The sequence below is a fragment of the Haliotis asinina genome, chromosome 3, assembly GCF_037392515.1.
Source record: "Haliotis asinina isolate JCU_RB_2024 chromosome 3, JCU_Hal_asi_v2, whole genome shotgun sequence".
Lineage (NCBI taxonomy): Eukaryota > Metazoa > Mollusca > Gastropoda > Lepetellida > Haliotidae > Haliotis > Haliotis asinina.
In genome coordinates, this window is record NC_090282.1 from 87446181 (window position 1) to 87473475 (window position 27295).

The 27295-nt window shown below is 43.1% G+C and overlaps 1 protein-coding gene across 1 annotated transcript; it reads left to right on the top strand.

The window, feature by feature from the left end:
- Positions 1–315: 315 nt before the first annotated feature.
- On the top strand, positions 316–27180 carry LOC137279124 (uncharacterized protein C56G2.4-like). Its single transcript, XM_067811600.1, has 9 exons — positions 316–379; positions 20242–20517; positions 21293–21522; positions 22217–22391; positions 22620–22724; positions 23320–23452; positions 23782–23912; positions 24034–24304; positions 26835–27180. The coding sequence occupies exons 1-9, from the start codon at positions 316–318 to the stop codon at positions 27178–27180; spliced, it is 1731 nt and encodes a 576-aa protein (XP_067667701.1).
- Positions 27181–27295: the final 115 nt, after the last annotated feature.

A 27295-nucleotide genomic window follows, 5' to 3' on the forward strand; every position in this document is an offset into this window, starting at 1 on the left:
ATGATAATAAGAAACCAAAAGACATCGACCTTAACCTCACAGATAAACAATGTATGCTTTATTTCCTATCCACGTTGAGGGAATATTGTGAGTGAGAAAGACGTGTATAGCACAAGGGGCACGGCCATTGGATGGGCTGTTATTTACACTCTTCAAACTCGAGAATACACATCTTTGCGTGCTTAAGCTTCTCCGGATCAATCAAGTCATGTGACATGGTCATGTGACTTGTACGTTTATAAAACCAAAAGCTCACCCAAGGAAAGGCTGCAGTAAGTGTTGAGTTAGGAAGGATTCGTGTGTGGAACTGTAAGGATGCATTTTCGGCAACTTTGTTTAGCGTTTCTTCTGAGCGGAGCGAAAACCTCCTATGTCAAAGGTAGGAAGCCGGTTCATGTGTTGTTATATGTTTCTTTCAGAGATGGTTCATCTTGTTAATGTCCAGGTCGCTTTGTAGTCAGCGAACTGTGCAGTCATGTAGGGTTCTGGACATATGTCAGTGGGATCTGGGTATATCTTTAACCTCATTCAAAAGTTATTCATTTGTGGTTAAAAAAATACCAAGTGTGATAAAAAGGATTAGATCATTTGTTGTTCGGTATGTTTTACATATTAAATTGCGATCATTCTTACTTTTACATTTCCTGGTTGGTAGTTATAACTGACAACCTGGTCTCTGCACTGTCACTGATAACCAGGAGACCTGCCTCCCTACCACGTGTTAATGAGTCGTTAGAGTGTTCAGGCACAAGACTGGTGGTGTTCGCCGTGTAATTCTGTCATCCCACCGTCTCCGTGATCCTTATGCTTGTTTTGTATGGTACATAGCGGTGCTCTTGGGATAAATGAATACCGTGGACACTTGACTAAACATATCAAAATATCTATCCTTGTCAACTGAACAGCCGGTCCGGTCACCCAAGAGCATGTTGATACACAAGTTGCTATTCGCACTCCCTTCATCAGGGCGAACACAAGTACTTAGCTGTCACCATCCCGTACACGTTATCTTTTCCCTTATTTTACACAATCTAATAATAAACTATGTGTGTAAGATATATCAAACCATATTATATTGTCCACATGACTGCATGTTCTACCCACCCACACCCACACCCACACCCGAGCACCCCACAGACCACACCAAGCCCCCAACCTTAAACGGAGGTCCCTCACCCATCCAGATGGTGGGTCTGAGGGGTTCATGACCTTTTATACACACTTGAGTCGCCGAAACACTACTTCACAGAAGCCAATCAGGACAAGAATGTGCGTCACATTTTTACGAATGTTTATCGTGGGCCCTGCAGGTGTCGGGCGGGGCTATCCAGAAGCAGATAATCCCTACATGTATGTATCGCCACACAACATGCATGACGTGAGGGAAGAGCATGATAGTTACAGATTGTTCCAAGTCTTTTCTCAGGGAAAACCATGACATTTGCAGATTGTTCCAAGTGTCGGGTGAGGAAACTCATGATAATTACGGATCTTTGCAAGTGTCGGATGAGATAGATCATGATAGTTGCAGATCTTTCCATGTGTCGGGGCAGGAAATATCATGACACTTACACATCAAATTTCAAGAGTCGGGAACTTTCCAAATGTCAGTGCACCTGCAGGTAACAGTTCCGCCCAAGTACAATTGCTTCATACACTTTAAAGTTCATCTGAACTGAAAGTGTAAATGTTTCGCAATCGACAATTCATCAATGGAAACAGCTCGCACACTGCTAAATATCTCCCAATGTCGTCCCTCTTTCTTTGAATGTAGGCACATTAATTGGAGTCGCTGGGTTAAGGCACTTCTCTGACCCAAACCCTACCAGCTGACAGTACCAGGAGATCCCTCCAACGAGCTGCCCAAACGTGATACCCAGACAACATAAGGAGGTCCCTCCCACGACTTGTCCATCCGTGATACCCAGACAATACACAGAGATCCCTCCCACGACTTGTCCACCTGTGTTACCCAGACAATATACAGAGATCCCTCCCACGACTTGTCCATCCGTGATACCCAGACAACACAAAGAGATCCCTCCCACGACTTGTTCCTGTTACCCAGACAATACAAAGAGATCCCTCCCACGACTTGTTCCACCGTGTTACCCAGACAATACAAAGAGATCCCTCCCACGATTTGTTCCACCGTGTTGCCCAGACAATACAAAGAGATCCCTCCCACGACTTGTTCCACCGTGTTACCTGGACAGCGTGTGTTCGCCTATCTCTCCCACAACGCACTACGACGTGTGATTCATGAAGGTGATGATTGAAACAACTTAAACACTATTTCCCAGTGTGAGTCAACATTATTGTTGAAATAAATAAGTAAAGTTCCGTATATCTAATGTTTGTCTGTGAATGGCGGGCATTCTGTTTTATCTCGCTGATCTCCCGTGATTCCATCATGGGTTACTGTTTAATGACGTAACCGAATCAGTCACAAGCTGGAACCCAGGTCTCATGTGTAGTACAGTCGCTTGCCCTGACCTCCGCGCCTTCCCCTGTCCAGCACAAACACTTCCGATATATAAACCTTACCTGATGAAAACAACGAAACGTGCTCGGCCTGCGGCATGTGGACTTGCTTTGATGCGGAGGTAAGCTTGTTACGGCATAAGATCGCATTGTGAGGCGTTAAGCAATTCCTTCAGTTGGGATTAAATAAAGACGGCAAAATAAGGAGGCTGTCTGTAGTGAACATTTTATACAATTTAATATCGAGAGGTTTTGACTGACGGCTTCATGTAGTTTGATATGTGGGCATTAAGTGGGTCACTATATAACCTCTATAGTGGCAGTGAACTTGCTGTTGCAAACTGCTTTATCAAAGACTTCAAAACATTCAAATGTTTGTAGACCACTTAGTTGGAATTATGTTATATTCCTCTGCGTAGAAGTTTCTGTTAGTGCTGTGGAAACCGTCTCGTCTAGCTGTCTGCTGTGCTGTTTGAATGCGTGAGTGAGTTTATGCGTGAGTGCGTGTGTGCGTGTTTGAGTGCGTGAGTGGTGTTTCAGTTCGTTTTAACTGCGCTGTGACAAAATGGCCCGGTTGGTTAGAGTTGGAACAAGGGCATGTTAAACTGTGAACTGTCCTGTCTCCGACGGAATGAAGTATCAATGTCCGCACCGTCTTGGCGTGAGTGAGTGATATACATAGACAATGGACAAACTGTTATCCCTGCGTCAGTACACCCTCTACATTGTTTAACATGCTCCTTCCATTCTCCATGGTTCATTTCCCTTCATCCCATTGTGTTCAGCGCCCCCAACTGTGTCTGCAGCTATTATCCTCGCATGATGAACGAGGGTCTCTGTGTAAAGATGACAGTCTTTTTTGTTAGACTGTCAAATTTATCGACATTGGTGAGGAAACATATTCAAGGTATGATTCGAACGTTTTCAATATATATGACGAGAACCATTACGCGCGTCAAACCACGTTGTTCTTTATGCAAGTAGGGGAGATAACCCAAATATATCTCAACTACCTACACATCATGCATACACCCGCGCGACTGGTCAGTGCGCTCATCATGACCCCTGGTAAACACGCATGCTATGAAAAAACGAAATGTTGACAATTTCCCACTTGTGTAATTACGCCTCTCAAATATAGGGGCATATTTCAGGAAATGAAGCTGTTTATTAAACACGCATTCAAATTTGAGTGAAAAAAAGTAGTAATCCCGATCAATGTTTGTGCAAAGTTAGTGCACTATCCCTCCCCCTTATTTTCCCAAAACACATCGTTTTCATTATCATCAGTTGTTTCATTGTCATACAGTCCCTGGTTATCTGTATATCAGTAAACATTTGATTGTCGTTACATAAGTATATCGTTGTTGTACTGCCTGTGGTTATCTGTATATCAGTAAACATTTGATTGTCGTTACATAAGTATATCGTTGTCATACAGTCTGTGGTTATCTGTATATCAGTAAACATTTGATTGTCGTTACATAAGTATATCGTTGTTGTACTGTCTGTGGTTATCTGTATATCAGTAAACATTTGATTGTCGTTACATAAGTATATCGTTGTTGTACTGTCTGTGGTTATCTGTATATCAGTAAACATTTGATTGTCGTTACATAAGTATATCGTTGTTGTACTGTCTGTGGTTATCTGTATATCAGTAAACATTTGATTGTCGTTACATAAGTATATCGTTGTTGTACTGTCTGTGGTTATCTGTATATCAGTAAACATTTGATTGTCGTTACATAAGTATATCGTTGTTGTACTGTCTGTGGTTATCTGTATATCAGTAAACATTTGATTGTCGTTACATAAGTATATCGTTGTTGTACTGTCTGTGGTTATCTGTATATCAGAAAACATTTGATTGTCGTTTCATAAGTATATCGTTGTCATACATTCTGTGGTTATCTGTATATCTTGTACATGAGTTCTCCTAACATTGGATGATATTTATCTTCTGTGATTTCGCCTAGCATCCGTTAATGTTTAACTAGTTACTTCAGTTAATCTAGTTACCATACCTTTACCTGTTTCTTGCTCTTTAATCTTATTTTGTGCAAAATGCAAACAGGTGTTTTTAGAAAATACTTTGGAGATCGCAAACTTCAAGTATTTTCCAAGGAACAAAAAAATGTAAAAAAATGTAAAAAAAAACTTGATTAGAAAAATGGCTATCATTTGAGCGTAAGTTGTTTCAGCTTTGTAGATGTTTGTACAGCGAACAGTAGGGGAGGAGCGAGCGAGCAACGTAAAGACACGGTGTGACACACATACACCAGCCAGAAGACGGGGATAGACTGGTACCTTGACTCAGCACATTGTACAGTTGAACACCGTGTAGTCTGTGACATAGTTGAACTATAGACAGCCGTTCTTCAAGAACTGTGTTAACACATTATGAAGAATGTCGCTATAGACGCTTTCAGGTGGCAAAGCCTTTCACATGCCTCTTCTGTGACGTCACACAAAAACGGGTAGATGGGGTGTCACACGGAAGTACACGGGAGTAGACGGGTGGCAGTACAGGATGCCATTGTGCAAAACAACCTTAGCGCTAATGTTGTCGCACGTGGCTGTTAATGTACGACAGGTCGACAGGTACCGTCACCTCAGCACCAGGGTGGCTTTGTACAACCCTATCCAGGCTGTCAGAACCTGACATGAGAAGTAACAGTTGGGGGTGACTGAAGTAGACGGATACATGTCCCAGGGCACCAGCTCAACTGTGTCTTCATCGCAGGAGTCGGTTTCTGCCTGAATACTTATTAGCATGATGTTCAGCTGCAGATTTGGGTATGTGGATCACTGATAACTTTCTCTCCATCCGGTCATCCATCTATCCAGCTGGACTAGGAATGCGTGAAACAATTGGGTCACAGTTTGAGCTAACCCCGGCATCATCATTAACAATAAATAATCAGACAACGTGGCTGTGATTAGTTGGACTGGTATCTAGACTGCTGCTTGTAGCAGGTGCTTTTGTGATCATGTGGAGGCGTTGGGCATTTGTATTCCCACAGCCGTGTTATGCAAGGTAGTTATGGCTAGAGTGATAAGACTGTCATTTTTTTGCATACATAAGACGATCTACGATCGGTACATCAGGCTTACCGCCCGCTGACAAGAAGGAAATACGGACGCTCAACTTGATAAAAACCAAGTCTTCCGTAACTCGTTCCACTTCCCAGACTTTCTTTACTCTAGTTGTGTTTTCACATCCACCGGAAGGATTGCTCTTGTTAGTTCATGTGACACGTTTTCACTAAAATTGTGACTTATGTGTGAAAATTTAAATTTGGTGATTATTCACACTGTACTGGGTTCCTTGTCTTACGTATGTAATAGTTATAAGTCTACTTTCAGGATGACAATGCATGTATGTGTTTCAGAACCTAATTTACAAAATGTAATCGTCATTGCAGGACACACGTGGTTTTGCTGTGACAGGTATATATTTGTTAAAAAGTGACTTCCATGCCTCTGTCCTGATTGTTGTGTATTAAACCCTGGGTCTACTGAATATCATACGGAATTGGGGAGCTCTCAGGTTGAATGACCATTTACAGAACCGGTATCAAAACATTTGAATAACATTGGAAGCATAACACGTGAAGCATGGAAAATTAAAAACATGCATCAACAACAACACGTTAGCATACAATGCGTGCTGAAAGACAAACATTTCACGTAAATAACAATAGCTATTTAACCGCAATCATTCTCAACTGCGGTGACATTAACAGTTTATAAGCACAACTTTTTAAAAGCTCACAAAATATCTGAAACTATTTATAAATATTATGACAGTGTTTCTATAGAGAAAACGCATTATGGTAGTGTGTTTGATCGAAGCAGATGTTGTGGTTGTGGCAGACGGTGGAGTAACACATGAAGACGCTGACTGGGCGCATTGATTGTTGGGGTAAAGCTGAACGTCGCCGCAATCACAAATAACCACTCCAGTGTATATCAGAGAATATCAATCACAAATAACCACTCCAGTGTATATCAGAGAATATCAATCACAAATAACCACTCCAGTGTATATCAGAGAATATCAATCACAAATAACCACTCCAGTGTATATCAGAGAATATCAATCACAAATAACCACTCCAGTGTATATCAGAGAATATCAATCACAAATAACCACTCCAGTGTATATCAGAGAATATCAATCACAAATAACCACTCCAGTGTATATCAGAGAATATCAATCACAAATAACCACTCCAGTGTATATCAGAGAATATCAACAAAAAAACGCCGGTATACTGACAAAATGTCAAATAGTTCACAGTTGATATCTAGTGCAGAAAGCGAAGATCTAGATCCTTCTAGTCTTGACCAGACACCGCTAGGACCACTGTCTTAAGGCATACATACACTCGGGTATTGTCAAGCAGGTGGATAGCAGCTTCAAGGTCACATGCAACCAAAAAATCAAACACAATTAAAACACCATTATCACTTATTCATGACATTTGATATACATTGCTGCTTGTGAAAAAACAAATAAACAAAATTATAAGCGTACAATCGCGATTCAAAAGTGTAATATTTTGTACTTGGGCTTACTTTCCTCGAAACGAAGCCCTAGGGAGACTGAACCCAGTCATAGCGGGTGTCTGTGCACTCAAGTGTACCGACGGCTTCCGACTGGCTGGTTCATTTGCTGATACTCTGAAGGTTCATTGTGTGTAGAGAAAGATGATCTGTTTGATGGGCATTTTAGAAGTATGGCGAGTCACAAGAAAGTAAGATTCTTTATGGGTAACAACTTCTTTTATTGTACTTGATGCGTCGTTTCAGTATGGATTCATATACCGTTGTCAAACAAAATCATATACACTAGAAGAAGTTGTTATCCACAAAGAATGTATATAGAGATGTTGGGTTTTGTAAATACATGTTCTCTGAATTTGCGTTCGATCCAATCAAAACTCATCTCAGTAGAGATGGTGAACTACTGTGTGGCTGGAAACTGTCATTCCTCCAAGTACAAAGTAGGACTTGTAACTGACAAGAGTTTGCATCAGTTTCCATCAGATCCAGTCATCCGAGAAAAATGGCTGTAGTTTGTTTGCAAGCCACAGACATAAAAACATGTCATGTGTACAAGTATCACACCTGCCTAATTACATAATGTGGCAGAGACAGGACTTGGGTGCACGAGTCATAAATCAATTTATTTTGTTTATGGCGTATAGCCTGATAGGTGTTAAGTTAAAATTGCATGTGGTCAATGACTGAAGCTGTGTATATTGTCATTAGCAGACAGGCAGGCAGACATATAGGTGTCAATAAACCAGACATTGAGCTTTCTTACGTAACGACTAGATTATTTACTTCTGCAAAGTTTTATTTTACGCTGCATGTGACCTTTAAGGCTGGTATATATGATAATAGGTATATATGATAATTATGTTCATGAGACATCGTGTCTGAACAGGAGTGTTATATACACGTGCACACAGGCCTGTGATCAACAACTGTACACTGTATGATTAACCCGTGGGAGAAAAACAACAATGGCAGATTGTCTGTTATTGGGATTTTAGTAAAGTGGAAACTGTCAAAACCGGCACCTGCCCAATCCGGCAAGTTGTCAAAACTGGCATATAATCTCAGTCCCATCCATGGCTTGTACATATATCATCAGCTCTATAATCCAGCACATTGTCAAAACTGGATTATTTCTTCAGTCCCTGTGAGTGCCGGTTTAGACAGCTTCCACTGTACTCTGATTTCATGCATGACAGTATTTCCACAATTACAGCTGTCAGTGCCTAGTGTATGTCCTGCTGTGTCCTCATCACTGTCTGCCGACATATAACCTTTCCATCATTGTCTGCCGTGTTGTGACCTTCCCTTCAACCTCTGGCGAGATATGACCAGCTCCTCACTGTGTCCGGGGGCTTTACCATTCCATCACTGTCTGCCGACATATAACCTTTCCATCATTGTCTGCCGTGTTGTGACCTTCCCTTCAGCCTCTGGCGAGATATGACCATCTCCTCACTGTGTCCGGGGGCTTTACCATTCCATCACTGTCTGCCGAAATGTGACCTTCCCATCACTGTCTGCCGAAGTGTGACCTTCCCATCACTGTCTGCCGAAGTGTGACTTTCCCATCACTGTCTGTCGAAGTGTGACTTCCCCATCACTGTCTGCAACCTTCATTTCCCTTCAGCATCTCTCTTGCCAGTTTACACTTAACATTATTAAACGATATAAAACTTTGCTTGAATCCATTACGCGCTTAACAGTATGACAATAAAAAGCGTTGCTTAAATCCAAAGTACATTTAACAATATGACAATAAAGAGCGTTGCTTAAATCCAAAGTACATTTAAAAGTATGACAATAAAAAGCGTTGCTTAAATCCAATATACATTTAACAGTATGACAATAAAGAGTTTTGCTTAAATCCAATGTACATTTAACAGTATGACAGTAAAGAACGTTGCTTAAATCCAAAGTACATTTAACAATATGACAATAAAGAGCGTTGCTTAAATCCAAAATACATTTAACAGTATGACAATAAAGAGCGCTGCTCTTAGACGCCGAGTATCCAGAAGAAGTGTCTATGTATGTCAACTTCTTCATAATGAGGAACACACCGTTTAGACGTTTATCCTTATTCCTTACACCTTTCCTCGGGTGAATGTAGGAGTAAGGATATACTCCGAAACGTCGCGTTGCTCGTTATGAAGAAGTTGACATCCATAAAACACCTCATTCTCATGTGTATCACTGTAAATACCATTCAAGGACCAGTTACCCGTGTGTTCCTGCGTGTGGAAACAGCTTCCTGGAGCAGCTTATATGGACAGCGGGCTTGAGTTTGTAAGAAGGCTGTTCGGGTTCATTCAAACTCTTTTCAGTTGATTTGAACTTGACCCCAAACATTATGAGGGGAATCTATCATTATCAATTCCAAGGCAAGACACGAGTTGACTGAAGCAATTACTGAAAGGAGTATTTGACCGCAGTCAATACAGATACCCGCTCCCGCCACGACCAGCATGTGCCGCGGTATTGACACGCATCTGTGTAGCCTGTTAATACTGTTAACCAGACGTCGTATCTGCGTCGTTTACATTGCCAACACAAACTGCACGTGTGCGATGAGGACAATACCATGCGTAAAATATAAATATGTTGAATCGATTTTAAAAATAGACGGTTTCTATCTCCGTACACAGAAGCTGGCATTGACTTTGAACTGTCGGCGGACATTGCAATATTTATATGTCGGGAGGGAAGAGGGGTGGTGGTGGGTGTGGGTGGAGTGTGTGTGTGTGTATGTGTGGAGGGGGGGGGGGGGGAGGATGATCTTCAGTACGTGCACGTGTAGTCCAATTCCTTTGTAAATTAGCTTCATGTCATTCCACATCCAATGCACCCCACAGACACATGACACCAGGCAATCGAGGAATACTCATTGCGTGTTACACACCCACACACAGAGACACGTGACTGCAGACACTCTGCGCACATTCATTATGTGACACAGGCACATGGCAGCAGGCACCCTGGCCTTATTCATTTAGTGACACAGACACATGGCAGAAGACACCCTGGATTTATTAATTGTGAGGCACAGGCACACAGGCACATGACAGAAGGCACTCTGTGCTTATTCATTGTATGACAAAGACACATGACAGAAGGCACCTTGGGCTTATTCATTGTGTGACACAGACTCCTGAGACCAGGAGCCCTGAACGTATTCATTGTGCGAGACAGACACGTGACAGCAGGCACCCTGTGATTATTCACTGTGTGACAGCAGACTCACAGAGACGTGACAAGAGGCACCTTCTGTTTATTAATTGTGTGACAGCAGACTCATAGAGACATGGCAAGAGGCACCCTGGGTTTATTAATTGTGTGACAGCAGACTCACAGAGACATGACAAGAGGCACCCTGGGTTTATTAATTGTGTGACAGCAGACTCACAGAGACATGACAAGAGGCACCCTGGGTTTATTAATTGTGTGACAGCAGACTCACAGAGACATGACAAGAGGCACCCTGGGTTTATTAATTGTGTGACAGCAGACTCACAGAGACATGACAAGAGGCACCCTGGGTTTATTAATTGTGTGACAGCAGACTCACAGAGACATGACAAGAGGCACCCTGGGTTTATTAATTGTGTGACAGCAGACTCACAGAGACATGACAAGAGGCACCCTGGGTTTATTAATTGTGTGACAGCAGACTCACAGAGACATGACAAGAGGCACCCTGGGTTTATTAATTGTGTGACAGCAGACTCACAGAGACATGACAAGAAGCACCCTGGGTTTATTAATTGTGTGACAGCAGACTCACAGAGACATGACAAGAGGCACCCTGGGTTTATTAATTGTGTGACAGCAGACTCACAGAGACATGACAAGAGGCACCCTGGGTTTATTAATTGTGTGACACAGACTCACAGAGACATGACAAGAGGCACCCTGGGTTTATTAATTGTATGACACGGATGCATATTGCTTTAATTGCAGGGATGATTATTTAGCTCAACACATCGAATATTATTCCTAACGAGAGACATGAAACATCACCGCTTGTTTATCGCAATTTGCATGGTGGTACGGCGCATGATTATAACACAAGAGTATGTACAAAATGAACAACGAGATGACTGAATAAGATAGAGAGATAGAGAGATAGATAGCGCACATATCCACGCACTAGTGCATGCTCAAGGCGTTGGTATTTATCCCTCGGTCACTGGATGTCAATCTCAACAGCACATCATCTGGTCATATACCAACGCATTCGTGGGTTCTTTTAAGCGCACAGCGCTGTGTACTGTACACTTGGGGATGTGACAACACTGTAAGTGTCTGCACACAAAGTTGACTCCAAGGTTTTTTACACCCGGTCACAGGCTGGCTCGACCCCGGCACCTCAACCTCGCTGGATCACTAGCCTGGCGCCTTAGCCAGCTCGCCCACCACGCCCACCACGCCCACCATGCTCACCATGCCCCAATAATACATCAATTAAAGTGTTTACAAACAATCTTTATGACATATTTAAGGGTAGATATTTTACTTGAAATACGTTCACTTATTCAAATTCGACAAGGAACAATAAGGTTCCTTTAACAATGATTTACGTATGTCTGCAAAATAATTGCATTAAAATAAATTTAAACTCCAATCAAACGTGAATCACATAACTTAGCCTGATGTTGGGTGTGATTCAACTCAGCTGGTAGTGACTGTGGTTACCGTCTCAGCAGCCGGGACTTATATACACTGACTAAGTGTAGGGTGTAAATGTATCGGTGACTCACTGTAGGGTGTAAATGTATCAGTGACTCACTGTAGGATGTAAATGCATCAGTGACTCACAGCGGGGTGTAAATGTATCAGTGACTCATGATGGGGTGTAAATGTATCAGTGACTCAAGGTGGGGTGTAAATGTGTCGGTGACTCAAAGCGTGGTGTATATGTATCAATGACTCACGATGGGGTGTAAATGTATCAATGACTCACGATGGGGTGTAAATGTATCAATGACTCGCGGTGGGGTGTAAATGCATCAGTGACTGACTGTGGGGTGTAAATGTATCAGTGACTCACGATGGGGTGTAAACGTGTTGTGACTTACGATGGGGTGTAAATGTTTCAGTGACTCACCGTAAGGTGTAAATGTATCAGTGACTCACGGTGGGGTGCAAATGTATCAATGACTCACGGTGGGGTGTAAATGTATCAGTGACTCACGGTGAGCTATAAATGTATCAATGACTCACGATGGGGTGTAAATGTATCAGTGACTCATGGTGGGGTGTAAATGTATCAGTGACTCACGGTGAGCTGTATATGTATCAGTGACTCACGATGGGGTGTAAATGTATCAGTGACTCATGGTGGGGTGTAAATGTATCAGTGACTCACGGTGAGCTGTATATGTATCAGTGACTCACGATGGGGTGTAAATGTATCAGTGACTCATGGTGGGGTGTAAATGTATCAGTGACTCACGGTGGGGTGCAAATGTATCAGTGACTCACGATGGGGTGTAAATGTATCAGTGACTCATGGTGGGGTGTAAATGTATCAGTGACTCATGGTGGGGTGTAAATGTATCAGTGACTCACGGTGGGGCGTAAATGTGTCGGTGACTCGCAGTGGGGTGTAAATGTATCGGTTACTCACGGTGGAGTGTGTTGGATGTTAATTGTTGAAAAACTTTCATTGTTTCGGAGCATGTCCATATATTATGTTCACAGACGGAACATTCACCTTTGACCGGGTGGGTCTCTGACTGGTCGGCCTGTAACCAAACCTTGTCCTTTAATGACCACTATACATAACCCCACAGCTCGTGTTTGGGTTTCGTGTTTCTGTGTAAGGTCAAGGTCGGTTCGGTATTTCCTGCTGGTCAAGGCTGGTCAGTGAGAAAATCACTTCACAGGGGCCAATGGTGGTAATGTCACCACTAACAGTAAACAACTGTGGTCCGTTCGGTCCTGTGAGGCAATCTGTGTTTCACCTGTACGTTGTCTCGGGACGACTTCCTCGTGAAATCCCCTTAGTAACGTCTGCATATACCGTCTTAGTTGAACACTTGTTTACCTACACCCTCTACCACCCGCTTGACACCCACCTACATAATCCTACTTCTTAGAGGAACACATGTGTATCTCCACCCTCTACCACCCGCTTGACACCCACCTACATAATCCTACTTCTTAGAGGAACACATGTGTATCTCCACCCTCTACCACCCGCTTGACACCCACCTACATAATCCTACTTCTTAGAGGAACACATGTGTATCTCCACCCTCTACCACCCGCTTGACACCCACCTACATAATCCTACTTCTTAGAGGAACACATGTGTATCTCCACCCTCTACCACCCGCTTGATACCCACCTACATAATCCTACTTCTTAGAGGAACACATGTGTATCTCCACCCTCTACCACCCGCTTGACACCCACCTACATAATCCTACTTCTTAGAGGAACACATGTGTATCTCCACCCTCTACCACCCGCTTGACACCCACCTACATAATCCTACTTCTTAGAGGAACACATGTGTATCTCCACCCTCTACCACCCGCTTGACACCCACCTACATAATCCTACTTCTTAGAGGAACACATGTGTATCTCCACCCTCTACCACCCGCTTGAAACCCACCTACATAATCCTACTTCTTAGAGGAACACATGTGTATCTCCACCCTCTACCACCCGCTTGACACCCACCTACATAATCCTACTTCTTAGAGGAACACATGTGTATCTCCACCCTCTACCACCCGCTTGACACCCACCTACATAATCCTACTTCTTAGAGGAACACATGTGTATCTCCACCCTCTACCACCCGCTTGATACCCACCTACATAATCCTACTTCTTAGAGGAACACATGTGTATCTCCACCCTCTACCACCCGCTTGACACCCACCTACATAATCCTACTTCTTAGAGGAACACATGTGTATCTCCACCCTCTACCACCCGCTTGACACCCACCTACATAATCCTACTTCTTAGAGGAACACATGTGTATCTCCACCCTCTACCACCCGCTTGATACCCACCTACATAATCCTACTTCTTAGAGGAACACATGTGTATCTCCACCCTCTACCACCCGCTTGACACCCACCTACATAATCCTACTTCTTAGAGGAACACATGTGTATCTCCACCCTCTACCACCCGCTTGACACCCACCTACATAATCCTACTTCTTAGAGGAACACATGTGTATCTCCACCCTCTACCACCCGCTTGATACCCACCTACATAATCCTACTTCTTAGAGGAACACATGTGTATCTCCACCCTCTACCACCCGCTTGATACCCACCTACATAATCCTACTTCTTAGAGGAACACATGTGTATCTCCACCCTCTACCACCCGCTTGACACCCACCTACATAATCCTACTTCTTAGAGGAACACATGTGTATCTCCACCCTCTACCACCCGCTTGACACCCACCTACATAATCCTACTTCTTAGAGGAACACATGTGTATCTCCACCCTCTACCACCCGCTTGATACCCACCTACATAATCCTACTTCTTAGAGGAACACATGTGTATCTCCACCCTCTACCACCCGCTTGACACCCACCTACATAATCCTACTTCTTAGAGGAACACATGTGTATCTCCACCCTCTACCACCCGCTTGACACCCACCTACATAATCCTACTTCTTAGAGGAACACATGTGTATCTCCACCCTCTACCACCCGCTTGACACCCACCTACATAATCCTACTTCTTAGAGGAACACATGTGTATCTCCACCCTCTACCACCCGCTTGACACCCACCTACATAATCCTACTTCTTAGAGGAACACATGTGTATCTCCACCCTCTACCACCCGCTTGACACCCACCTACATAATCCTACTTCTTAGAGGAACACATGTGTATCTCCACCCTCTACCACCCGCTTGACACCCACCTACATAATCCTACTTCTTAGAGGAACACATGTGTATCTCCACCCTCTACCACCCGCTTGACACCCACCTACATAATCCTACTTCTTAGAGGAACACATGTGTATCTCCACCCTCTACCACCCGCTTGATACCCACCTGCGTCGATCAACTTCTCAGTGGAAGACCTGCATCCTCACTTGGAACCCCTGCTTGACCCTCTCCCTCTTAGGGGACCACCTCCTTGACACCCGCTTGACACCCTCCTTTTTAGGGGACCACCCTCCTGACACCTGCTTGACCCCCTTCCTTTTACGGGACCGTCCTCATGACACCCGCGCTGTGTTGTGTTCTCTCTGTCCACTGTCTATTCTATTCAAAGTTACATTCCACCAAAACTGCAGAATATTCGAAAACGAGTGATGATCACAGGATTACAATAATTGAGATTTCCGCAGCATTTGGCAATATTTGAACAATGTATGGTGGTGACGCCTTTCCTAGGATCAACGATACTTTTGTAGATACTCTATGTTTTATGCACATAATGATGTTATATAGATGTTCTGTTATACATGCTGTGTCTTCAGTTGTAATATTATTTATACGTATCCTGACTGAAAATTCTCTAAAAGTATATCAGACTAAGCATGAAGATTGGTTTCGTTTATTTATATTTTTGTGGAGAGAGCTGGTTGTGAAAACTTGTGTTTAGTACTGTTCCGTGTGAATGTGCTGAAATCATAGTTCTAGACCTGTAACGCGACCTCTGTACATAGCTCAGTGATGGCTTATAAAACTGTACAAACGTTCCTACGTACGGAAGAATCAGTCTCCCCACCTCCCCATTTGCCAGATCACCATCACTTCAGCTACTACTGAACTGTAGGCCATCGGCCCATGATGCATTGATAGCCTGTCCACAGTTTATTTCCTCACACATAGTACGATCTGTGCAACATGTTTCATAATTTTATCGTTAGTAAATATACATCATTGATCAACAGTTTCAGTATTCGCTCGCACATAGTACAAACATTACAGCACGTTTCATTATTTCAACATTAGCATAGGCCATGGGACACACCATAGGCCATGGGACACACCATAGGCCATGGGACACACCATAGGCCATGGGACACATCATAGGCCATGGGACACACCATAGGCCATGGAACACACCATAGGCCACAGAGTTTCCATATTCGCTGGCAGATAGTAGAGATATTGTTGCACGTTTCATAATCTCAGCATAAGTATTGGACAATAAGGGGTTAAACTTATTGATTGTAGCGTTTATGAAATATGTATGTGGCATAAACTGTTTTCTAAGATCACCGTACGTGTTACATACAAGTACAACACTAAATTCATTTTCGACATTACCATTATTGTAGAGTTTATAGACCCTTCCATTTCATGGAATATTATGAGACCTGCATGTTAAAAGAATGAGAACTACAACGGAAACGCACCGAAGTTGTTCTAGACGTATCAAGGTTTAGTGGTTGTAAATGAGGCTCAACAATGACAGCAGTCTTGAATCGAGAATACAAACACATCTTATGGTTATTTTCAAGAGCAGAATGCCGATTCTGTTCGAAAATCGCTTTAAATCTAGATTCAAATTCTGCCAGAAAAGAGACAGGGAAATCTACACTTTGGACTTCCCAGATATAGCCAAAACCATAAGGATAAAGCAAGGATTTATTTTGTGATTCCCAGTCAGTCTTCCCACGAGAAGCCTCGAGATACATCATATATATTATACCCTTTCCTAGGAAAGTGCGAATACGACGTATTCAAAAGTTTACACCATTGTGTCAAACAACGTTTGAAAACTGAAGTCAGAGGTTCAAATTTTATTAGACGCACTTGCCAGCACAAGTAACTTTAAGAAAGTCACCTGGTCTGGCTAATTGTCCACTTGCCCTGGTTTTTATGACATAATCATAATGATGTAATTATGAAAGACTAACTCAACATAATATTTATTGGACTGTTTATCGAGAAGTGGTAAATGGCAAAGGAGGATGACTCTACTCTATTATACACCTTTTGAGCCGAATGAAAAGAGAACTGAGTTTTTTTTCAGATTGAAACCATAAGCAGAGATTATGTAACAGCCAACGGACAAGTAAGACGCCCTTATTGGATTGCACGAAATATAAACTGACTTGTCCCGGGCGTCGGGCGTTGGGATTTGTTAAACCCTGCTTAAATATAGAGGTAATATCTTCCACACTCAACGCGAACGCAGTGGTCGGCGTAGAAGGATTAACTTTTAAGAATAACTGATTCTATTTCCTCAATATTATCTAGTCCCCATACTTCAGTCCCATATAAAAGGATAGGAACAACCTTTGAGTCAAACATCTCATTGGTTTAACATTTCATGTTACTTTATTACACAAAATAAAACCTTCACTGGCCTGCAGTAAAGAACTAGCAAGATGCTTATTCCAACTCAAACTCCCAGTCCTGTTGATGTAGTTGTCGTAACGTTGACGCCGGGTATCTAGTGAAGGGTATAACGCGAGCTCTCGTGGCTCCTGTGCTATTTCCGCATCACGTTTGAATGTTTGCTGGTAACAAAGAACCGTCCGGCTTTTTAAACTGTTCCTTTAAATGTTTATAAAATGATTCATGGTACGATACGACCTCGGGTATCTACCATGCTCGGCCACTCGACGGGAAAACAAGGTAATTACTTGAACATCACTCCACATGGCCAATCTGTGAGGAATCTTTGTCACTTAAACACCGTAAATTAAAGTCAATGTTTGCGCGTGACAAGCGCTCCATATGTCGGTCCCGACCGCCTGACTAATTATACCGGGAGGAAAGGCTGGAGAAAGTGGCTTGAACGAGATCAGAGGAAAAGTGTTGAGAGTTCACGAGATGTTACGATATGTCAAAGTTCGCGCTCTGTTCACGCTTAACAAACGAGAGGATAGGCGTGATTAGATGCTGGTGTTTGTTTGATAATCTGTTCAGGCCATCTGATCATCTTCAAAGAATAGACTCGTGTTGATCAGCATATCCCTTGTGTCCGTGTTTCGAACTGTTTTCATCATTACATGCTGTCGAATACTAGAACTACACCTTAATAATATCACCTTTCGACACGCCGCAATGGTATGTCCTGCCCTGATCTGCGTATGAGTGAATGAGCTGCGTTAAACACCATATCCATAACGGCATGGCAGCTGTATACACGTATGTAAGCTTCAACCGGAAGCGCAGAGTGTGAGGAAACCAAGATGGTGTACCTACAGGTGGAGCGCCTACCTTGGGGTATTCATGAATTCTGTACGAGCATAGCTCAATACATGACAAACTTTGAAGACAGAACGGCTGCACTTATTGATGACAATCCCGTGTTGAAAGTACACGTGCAGTGGTCGCGCTACTTACCACATGTCTTCTTGTTACATCTGAGGTTGGAAACCTAGAGGGATATCATTGATTGTTTGAGTGGCTTTTTAGATGCTGGAAAGTACAATACAGAACAAACGTCAAGGATACCAACTAATTTTGTCTGCTCTGGGAGTGACACGTTTTGATACAAATTCTCGTACTGTTGTTTCTTGACGGTAAAGATGTATCGAAATGTCACAACCACGAAATAAATGGTGTTGTTATACATATATTCATTGTATATATATATTTGTTCTCTACTGGATATCATTATGGAGTCCATGTATATCCCGCTCTGTTCATCTGTTCGTGGGGATATCTTGAAGACAATAACATATATACAGTGATTAGTGAGGATATGAATGAACTCAGGCAGACTGAAGTCAGTAGGATGGAGAACTGTGTATGTGTCAGCGGAAGAAACACTGAGCTGCAGTGCTTCCTCCTGCCGTCCGTGATGTCGCAGCAGTGCCGGAGATGCTGCTGCTCACCTAGTGCACTTTGTCAATGGGATAGGTGAAGACAGTGTCGTGCGGTGCAGCCTGCTAGATTACCTCCTCGTCACATCACAGTTCACACCTGTCCTGCTCACCTGTACGTGTTAGTAATACAACACGTCCACTGATCAGAACAGGTTTGATAAAATAACTAGCCTCGGTCAGCAGTGGTCATATTCTCTTGGCTGGCTATCCAGGTTGAAGTCAGTGATATTCACACACTGCTGGACTTGATGTACTGTGAGATGAGAAGGCACATGCCCAATACCTATTACATTAATCTCTATCGGAACGTCCCGTATATGCAGGATACGTGTCCTTCTAGTAGTTTCCACATTACGTTTGACGCCAAGCCTAAATACGGGAGCCCAATGACATTTACTGAACGTAACAGTTGCAACACTGCCTTACATCTTACAGTGAATAACACTGCCACTCAACATATCATCAAGACACTCTTATAAACACTGGGGAAGTCAAACAGCTTTATCAAAGACAGAGTGGATCAGCTCACACAGCAATATCTCTCAGGTGAGAAGGAAATAATGGGGGTGTGCATTGTTCGCTAACAGAGCGAGAGATTTTACATGAGCTTACACGTACTATAACTGATCAACACAAGTGAAGTAAAACAGTTGACACGTGCCATGATTGGACAATCAATATATGGCGTAAAACACTTAACGTGTGCTAACATTGGTCAAAAGTTACATGACGTAAAACAACTGGCCAACCAATTTTGTACAACGGTACGAATATTATCTAGGACATAAATAGTCAAAGCGTTTCCGTTCAAACTTGTTCGATGTTATGAAACAGAAGGTTGTAACGAAAAATAATCTGTCAGTGAAAAATCTTTGTGTTTATGGATTGAGTGTGTTTCTTCCAGACAAGAGTGAGAACACTTTGTGTTTATGGACTGAGTGTGTTTCTTCCAGACAAGAGTGAGAACACTTTGTGTTTATGGACTGAGTGTGTTTCTTCCAGACAAGAGTGAGAACACTTTTTGTTTATGGATTGAGTGTGTTTCTTCCAGACAAGAGTGAGAACACTTTGTGTTTATGGATTGAGAACACTTTTTGTTTATGGATTGAGTGTGTTTCTTCCAGACAAGAGTGAGAACACTTTTTGTTTATGGATTGAGTGTGTTTCTTCCAGACAAGAGTGAGAACACTTTGTGTTTATGGATTGAGTGTGTTTCTTCCAGACAAGAGTGAGAACACTTTGTGTTTATGGATTGAGAACACTTTTTGTTTATGGATTGAGTGTGTTTCTTCCAGACAAGAGTGAGAACACTTTGTGTTTATGGATTGAGTGTGTTTCTTCCAGAGAAGAGTGAGAACACTTTGTGTTTATGGATTGAGTGTGTTTCTTCCAGATAAGAGTGAGAACACTTTGTGTTCCGAGAGTAGGAGAACCTGGGACCTGCCCTCCTGCCTTAGCGCAATACGTCGGCGAGCAGAGAACATCAAGACGTTCTGGTTCGGATCTGAGTATGTGTCCAAGTGCGGGGAGAAGTCAGAGTTCAGCGTGGACTGCTACAACCCAAAACCCTACTCTGAGGATAGTGTAGTGTCAAGGATCTTCCAGCGCGGCGCCTACGACAAGAAGAGCCTAGACAAGTTTATGGAGATCACTTTCATCGCTCAGCCAGGTAGTTGGGCTTATTCATGATCACATTTATTGCTCAGCCAGATATGTTGGCTTTAAACATGATCATATTCATATCTCAGCCAGAGAGGGTGTGTTTATACACGATCATATTCATCGCTCAGCCACATAGAGTGGGTTTATACATGATCACATCCATAACTCAGCCAGATAAGATGGGTTTATACTTGATCACATTCTTAGCGCAGCCAGACAGGATAGTCATTTACATGAATACAATGGCTCAACCATGCAGGTAGTCGACTGATATAATACTTTCATCGTCCTTCCAGTTATGGTGGATCTTATGTCTCAGCAAAGTAGGCTGGTCTTTCATGAATACACCAGTGTATCATTATCTATAGAGTTTATTTGTAATTTATGAAATCAAAAAGTAAACCAAAACATTTGTGCTGTGCGTTAAATTAAGGATAGCGAATAAATGAAAGATAATATTACTGAGAGCAATGGTACTTGCCTATCTCTTGGACTACATGGTTAGGAAATTTGGTGCAGATAAAACGGGCCTTATGTTAATCCGCGTGTGATGTCAGTCCTCACAACTTCCTTCTCAACAATATCCTCTGTCAATTTTTAGCAAAAACACACATGGGATAGAATCAGTTTTACTGCGATAACACTGCAGAGACAATAACCACAGGATTTGACTTGTGTTCAGGAAATGAAGCTATATGCAAATGAATGTTTTTTTTATTACCCACCCCATGTGTACCTTTACAACAGAATGCACAAAAGTAACACATGTTGTTATTGTACAGGCAAGTACGAAGCGTGTGGCAATGAGTTCCGATCCCTGCACTCCAAGCTGATCTCCGTGGACCCCCTGTCCAACCAGGTGTACACCCCCTATGAGCTGAAGGACATGCCCTACTTCTGGTGGGAGTCGGAGGAGAAGGATATGTTCTCCCTCATCATCCTCGACCCGGGCTATATCAACATTAAGGGTTTCTTCATCAACATCAGGGGCTCCAACGTCACGACGGGAGAGGTGGGTGTCCACATCAGGTCTCACTGCAGCGTCCATGCTAGTGCGGAACCGGCTTTCATCTCTCTCTGACCCATGGCAACATGCACGCGTGTATATCGCTTTCTTTACCATGCCCTAGCTAAGGCCTTCTTCAAAAACATATTCATTAAGCTATGAGATGACCAAGGTTATATGAGAAAGTTATCACGATGAATTCAGGTGAATTCAACCTGTTAATCAGTTCATACTACCCAAAGTCAGCCGTTTTTATCTTAAGAATCAACTGTTTATTTAAGGATAGAAAGTGGTCACTTGATACATGCAGTAAACTGGCATGAGACTATTGAATTTACGTGTTGTCGTAACATGGGATCACACGGTCATAAAACAGGGGTCACACGTTGGTCCTTTGCAGCTACAGTCATGGTAGGAAGTAGTTCCTGTGCTGTAACAAACAGGCAAGGGCAGGCAAACTAGGTTACCGTTGTACAAACCAGTCCTAAGACCTAAGACTACCTTAGGTGTGTGGTACTTGCATTGGATTTACAATCGCTTTGAACAACGGCACCTAGGTGTATTACTATCAAGGATGAAGTGATCAATGTGCGCAGTAACCAAGGCGTGTAAATGATAAGGGGGTGCAGTAATCCGGTGGGGTGAGTGATCAAGGTGTGCAGCGATCCAGGTGCTAAGTGGTTTCCTTGTACATGTGCAGGCAATACAGGTATATGAGGGACCCCAGAACCCCACGAAGAATGTCAACCCCTACGTGTTCCTGTTGTTCAAGCAGAAGGCCTACATCAAGATGCCAGTCATCTGGAGGCAGAAGTTCTTCCACAGGTCCAGCCCCATTGACTTCCGGGAGCTCAAACAGCAGTTCTCTCTCACAGGTAATGCTCCATCACTGGTGAATACCCCTTTCGCATTTGATGAATGACCTCTCCCGCAGGTAAATACTCCTTACACAGAAGAATACTCACAGGTAAATACTCTCCCAACTTGGCTCCTTCTCTCCCAATAAATAGCAAGCATTATACCATACAACATCTTCGTCTGGAGACCCCCCAGTTTGTTTCCCAACAAGAATTTACAAACTTAAAATAGAATGTGTGTTGTAGGGCCGGTTGCGATGTCGTGGGTGAAGGTTGTTGGAGACCCCTACGCTGCAGACATCATGAAGAAGAAGGGCTACATGAACACATGCCCACAGTTTATCTACGAGGGTAAGTCGTTTAAAACAAACCACAGTTTATTGGCGAGTGTAAATCAACTGAACACATACCTCTGTTTATTTTTAAGAGTAAATCAGCTGAACACATGTTAACAGTGTATTGGCGAGGGTAAATCAGCTGAACACATGTCTACAGCGTGTTGGTTCCTGATGCCCGGACTCTTGGGTGTTGTGTCCAGCGACGGGAGCCCCATATAACTTCAGATAATTAAACTCCTAACACTGATCGCAATCGACCCCGATGTTCAATGCTTCCTTAGCACAAGAACTCGCACCTGTTCAGGCGAGCCTCCCGATATATGCTCCGGTTGAGGGAAAGTCCATTCAGTTTGACAAATGGAAACAGATCGTTTCCAGCAACCAGATCACATGTATACACATGCTTGCACGTAAGTCGGGAGATGGGACTGAATAGATCGGGGCTTCTTGGTCCCACACATGCGCAAGCTTAGACCTACGTGCCCACGCATACGCACACACACGCACACACACTCATACAAACACACAGACAAATACACACACAAACACACCTTGTAATAAGTGATAGGTGTGCACAAGATATCTGGAGATGTCACGTGTCATTGCAGCGTTCAAGGCGAAGGAAACACCGTTCATTCCCCGTGAGAAGAAGTACCGCCCTGACATGAATGTCTATGTGAACGTCACCTTCCAGTCGCCCCCCGTCAACTTCAACTCCTGTTGCTCCTTCTTCACGTTGCCGTAAGTAGCAGCAACGACGACGACGACGTGCGTGTCATCTGGCCTTGAAATGTCCCACTGTAGTAGCTTATGAACAGTAATGATCCCTGTCGTCACGTGACGCGTGCACGTGATATGCTGTTAGCTTTGTTAACACAAAGACGTAATTCATCGTTCACGTGACATCGTCTATAGCAGTTGACTACCCAGTGCAATATTCTATCCAACACGTGATAAAGTTTGCAAGAAATCCTCATTGATTTTTAATGCATCAGCTGTATATTGGTTTCATGATCACTCTCTACACATTTGCCAATGTCACAGATTCACCATCTACGTTTGTTTTCCAGACAAAAAACGATCATTCTCAATCCAATAGGAAATGCCAAAGTGAAAGCTGCGTTCGCACGGCAAGAGGTTATTCCTAAAGTTGAACTCTCCATGGCAACTGCATTCCCCAGCGCCACACGGGACTTCCGGGGTATAGTATAATCACCAAAATTGTTGCTTAGGCTATACATTTGTGTCGTATACTGGAAACAATTCATCAATACCAGTTTGGGTATTTGTTGAAGTTCTGTAAAAGCTATCAATAATTTCAGACAAACTCCTCACACTGATCGTGGTTGACCCCGATGTTCCACTTCCGGAATTCGGCAGCAAAGAAATACCGTTCGTTCATTGGTTGGTTGTGAACATCTGTGACGGTCAGGTTGATAACGGCGAGGTAGTCCAGAGCTACATCGGACCGGCTCCTCCTGACAAGAAGCCCCACAACTACTACTTCCTGGTGTTTGAGCAGGGCTACGAGTTGGAGCCGTCAGAGGTCTCGTCCTACGCCGCGGCTAACTGCTCCAAGATGTTCAAGGGCAGGTAAGTCTGAGTTCACAGCAATTACAGACATGTCTGTATAGGTTCCTGGATCCTTTTCTGTATCCTCCACAAGAGATCAACTTCAAATCTCCCTGACGTGGTTTAGTGTTCATCTCAAGATCACCATATGGCCAGTATTAGGACATTTAAAAGTCTGATTCTGGACAAAGTATTGAAAATGTTAAGTATTGTCTTGGTCATCGTTCATCCCGTCTACGCCTTACAGTTTAAAGAGAACATAGACTGTTGTTTTTATGAGCCTTACAGTTTAAAGCAGAGAGCATAGAGTGTTGTTTTTGTGTGCCTTACAATTTAAAGCAGAGAACATAGAGTGTTGTTGCTATGAGCCTTACAGTTTAAAGTAGAGCATGGAGTGTTGTTGCTATGAGCCTCACAGTTTAAACCAGAGAGCATGGAGTGTTGTTTTTATGAGCCTCACAGTTTAAAGCAGAGAGCATAGAGTGTTGCTTTTATGAGCCTTACAAAGTAAACCAGACAGCACAGACTGTTGTTTTTTTGAGTCTTACAGTTTAAAGCAGAGAGCATAGAGTGTTGTTTTTATGAGCCTTACAGTTTAAATTAGAGAGCATATAGTGTTGTTTTATGAGCCTTCATCCATGCAACAGTACTACCAGATATTGGAACGTTATCTTTCTGTCGGAGCTGTTCTTTGTGGTAACGCTGTGTCCTGATGTTGTGGCCATGTGTTCCATGCGGTGTTGCCTCTGCCGGCACCGCGCTTACACTGTGACTGGTGCACTCCTCCGCCCAGGGAGCTGTCTGACGTCGCAAAGGCATCGAGAAACCTGACACCAGTTCCTTACATATAGTTGCCTCCACTGGTCGAATGCTGGTATAACAACATTATGACGGTATTTCAGCCTACAACGGTATTAAATGTTACTGTCGAGGTGGCTCATTGACTCTCCATCTGCCGAAATGTATTTTTTTTTTGCGCACTTGTCACTTCTTTACAGGTTATCTCTCTCATTTCAGGTGCCGTTACTCTCTAAGTTCTCTGGTAAAAACACATAACCTCAAGCTAGTCGGAGCTACCTGGATGCTTTCGGAAAACGACGAATTTGTTCGTCATATTTATATAGGCATGGGACAGCCTCGTTGTCGAGTGTGCAAGGACGTCCCCGGCTATGGAATCCCTTGTCCTTCTTCAGGTGCCCGAGTAACCTCCCTTTGGTGCACACTGGAGCTGTCACTTGTGCTCGCTTTCACTCTGTTTCCGTGGCAACGTTTCTTGTGATTTGCTTCAAGCTTTGCGAACGTTTCGTTTACATGAGTGTTTGAATATGAATATTTCACCATTCCACGACTACTTGTTGACTACCTGCCTGAGAATGTGCGTGCCACATGTTGGCCATGTTGTATTGCCGTCACTGTTTTGCTGATGCTGGTTCTGTTTATAGAAACCAGTGTCGTTACTGGGATTCCACTTTGTTGTTTTGTTAATCATATTACTTTTGTTGTAATACAGTTCACACGTAATGCGCTCTATTACCAATAAGTCTGATACTTAATCTCATAAACCTCCTGATGTGTATGACGTGTAACTGAAGTAGCACTGGAGTGTAACAAGTGTATCTGTCAATTATAATATGTTGTCTAGATCAGATTTGTGAATGTGGAACGCTTTATTTATTGGTTGATAGCACGATCAATGTCTGCATTGATAACTGTTAAAATGACTTTTCATTCACCGAACAATCTGTACGTCCTTGTTTGCTGCACCCGTGTTTGCTTATGCACCCTTTACGTCATCTTGTGCTGGAAGGAGACGACACCGGACCCTACAGGTACTTGTTGCTTGCCTTGTCATTAAAACGTTGTGATGTGTTCCAATTGTCAGCCTGATGTTGCTCCATAAGTGACAGGATCCTGCTCACTGCACATACACAACCTTTAAAATACACCGAGAAGAAGTGAAATGGACCATCATCACTGGGGTTAATTCATGGACCATCATCACTGGGGTTAATTCATGGACCATCATCACTGGGGTTAATTCTTGGACCATCATCACTAGGGTTAATTCATTCTCCTGAATCACAACTGTGATTTTGATTTTCCAACAAATCGAAACTTTATAAACACTTCATTTACACTGGGTTTCAACATATACCAGCTGTAAAGATCGAGGCGACATGGCTGACGTGCGCTGACGGAGAAATTTATCTACGTTTTGTTCGGAGGTAGAATCCCAACTGTACCAATGGCGGGACGTTTGGAAAAGGCTGTGAAATTGTATCAAGGTCACATTGTTTCTGGGAGAATAACTCTTTTTAACGTTTTTAGTGACTAACACGTTACATCGCATTGTCTAGTATTCGCCTAATGAATAGGAGATAGCGTCAATCTCATGTTGTCACACACGTAGTACGTCCATGACGTTCTTACATTTAGGACATCATGTTGCCCGCATTTCACTGAGTGTTGAAACCGACATTTGTATAAACCTCAAGAATATATTTTGTATGAAGCCATATTTTTCATGTCAATTTTCCAAAACCTGTTTCAGAACAATGGACAAGCTGGAGGAGCAAATGGCTGAGGCGGAACAGGAAATAGATACATCTATGCACATGCGCAAGGGCGTGGAAGCACCGGGTGGCGTACTGTACACAGGAACGTTCTCTTTCAGTGATCCCCAGTCACTCTGTACGTCAGGAACGTTCTGTTACAGTGATCCCCAGTCACACTGTACCCCAAGAACGTTTTCTTACAGTGATCCACCGTCACACTGTAAGCCAACAACGTTCTCCTATACAGTGATCCCCAGTAATATTGTACGCCAAGAACTTTCTCTTACCGTGATCCACAGCCACGTGCTGAGTGCTATCAGGTATCACCATTCAAATCGTTAACTAGCATGGCAAGGCACAAGGCAACAAACGATTTCGTGTTAATGTAAAGAGTGTGATTGGCGGCTGCTACCGATAGGACATACCACGTTTAACTTTATCACAAGGTGTCATCACC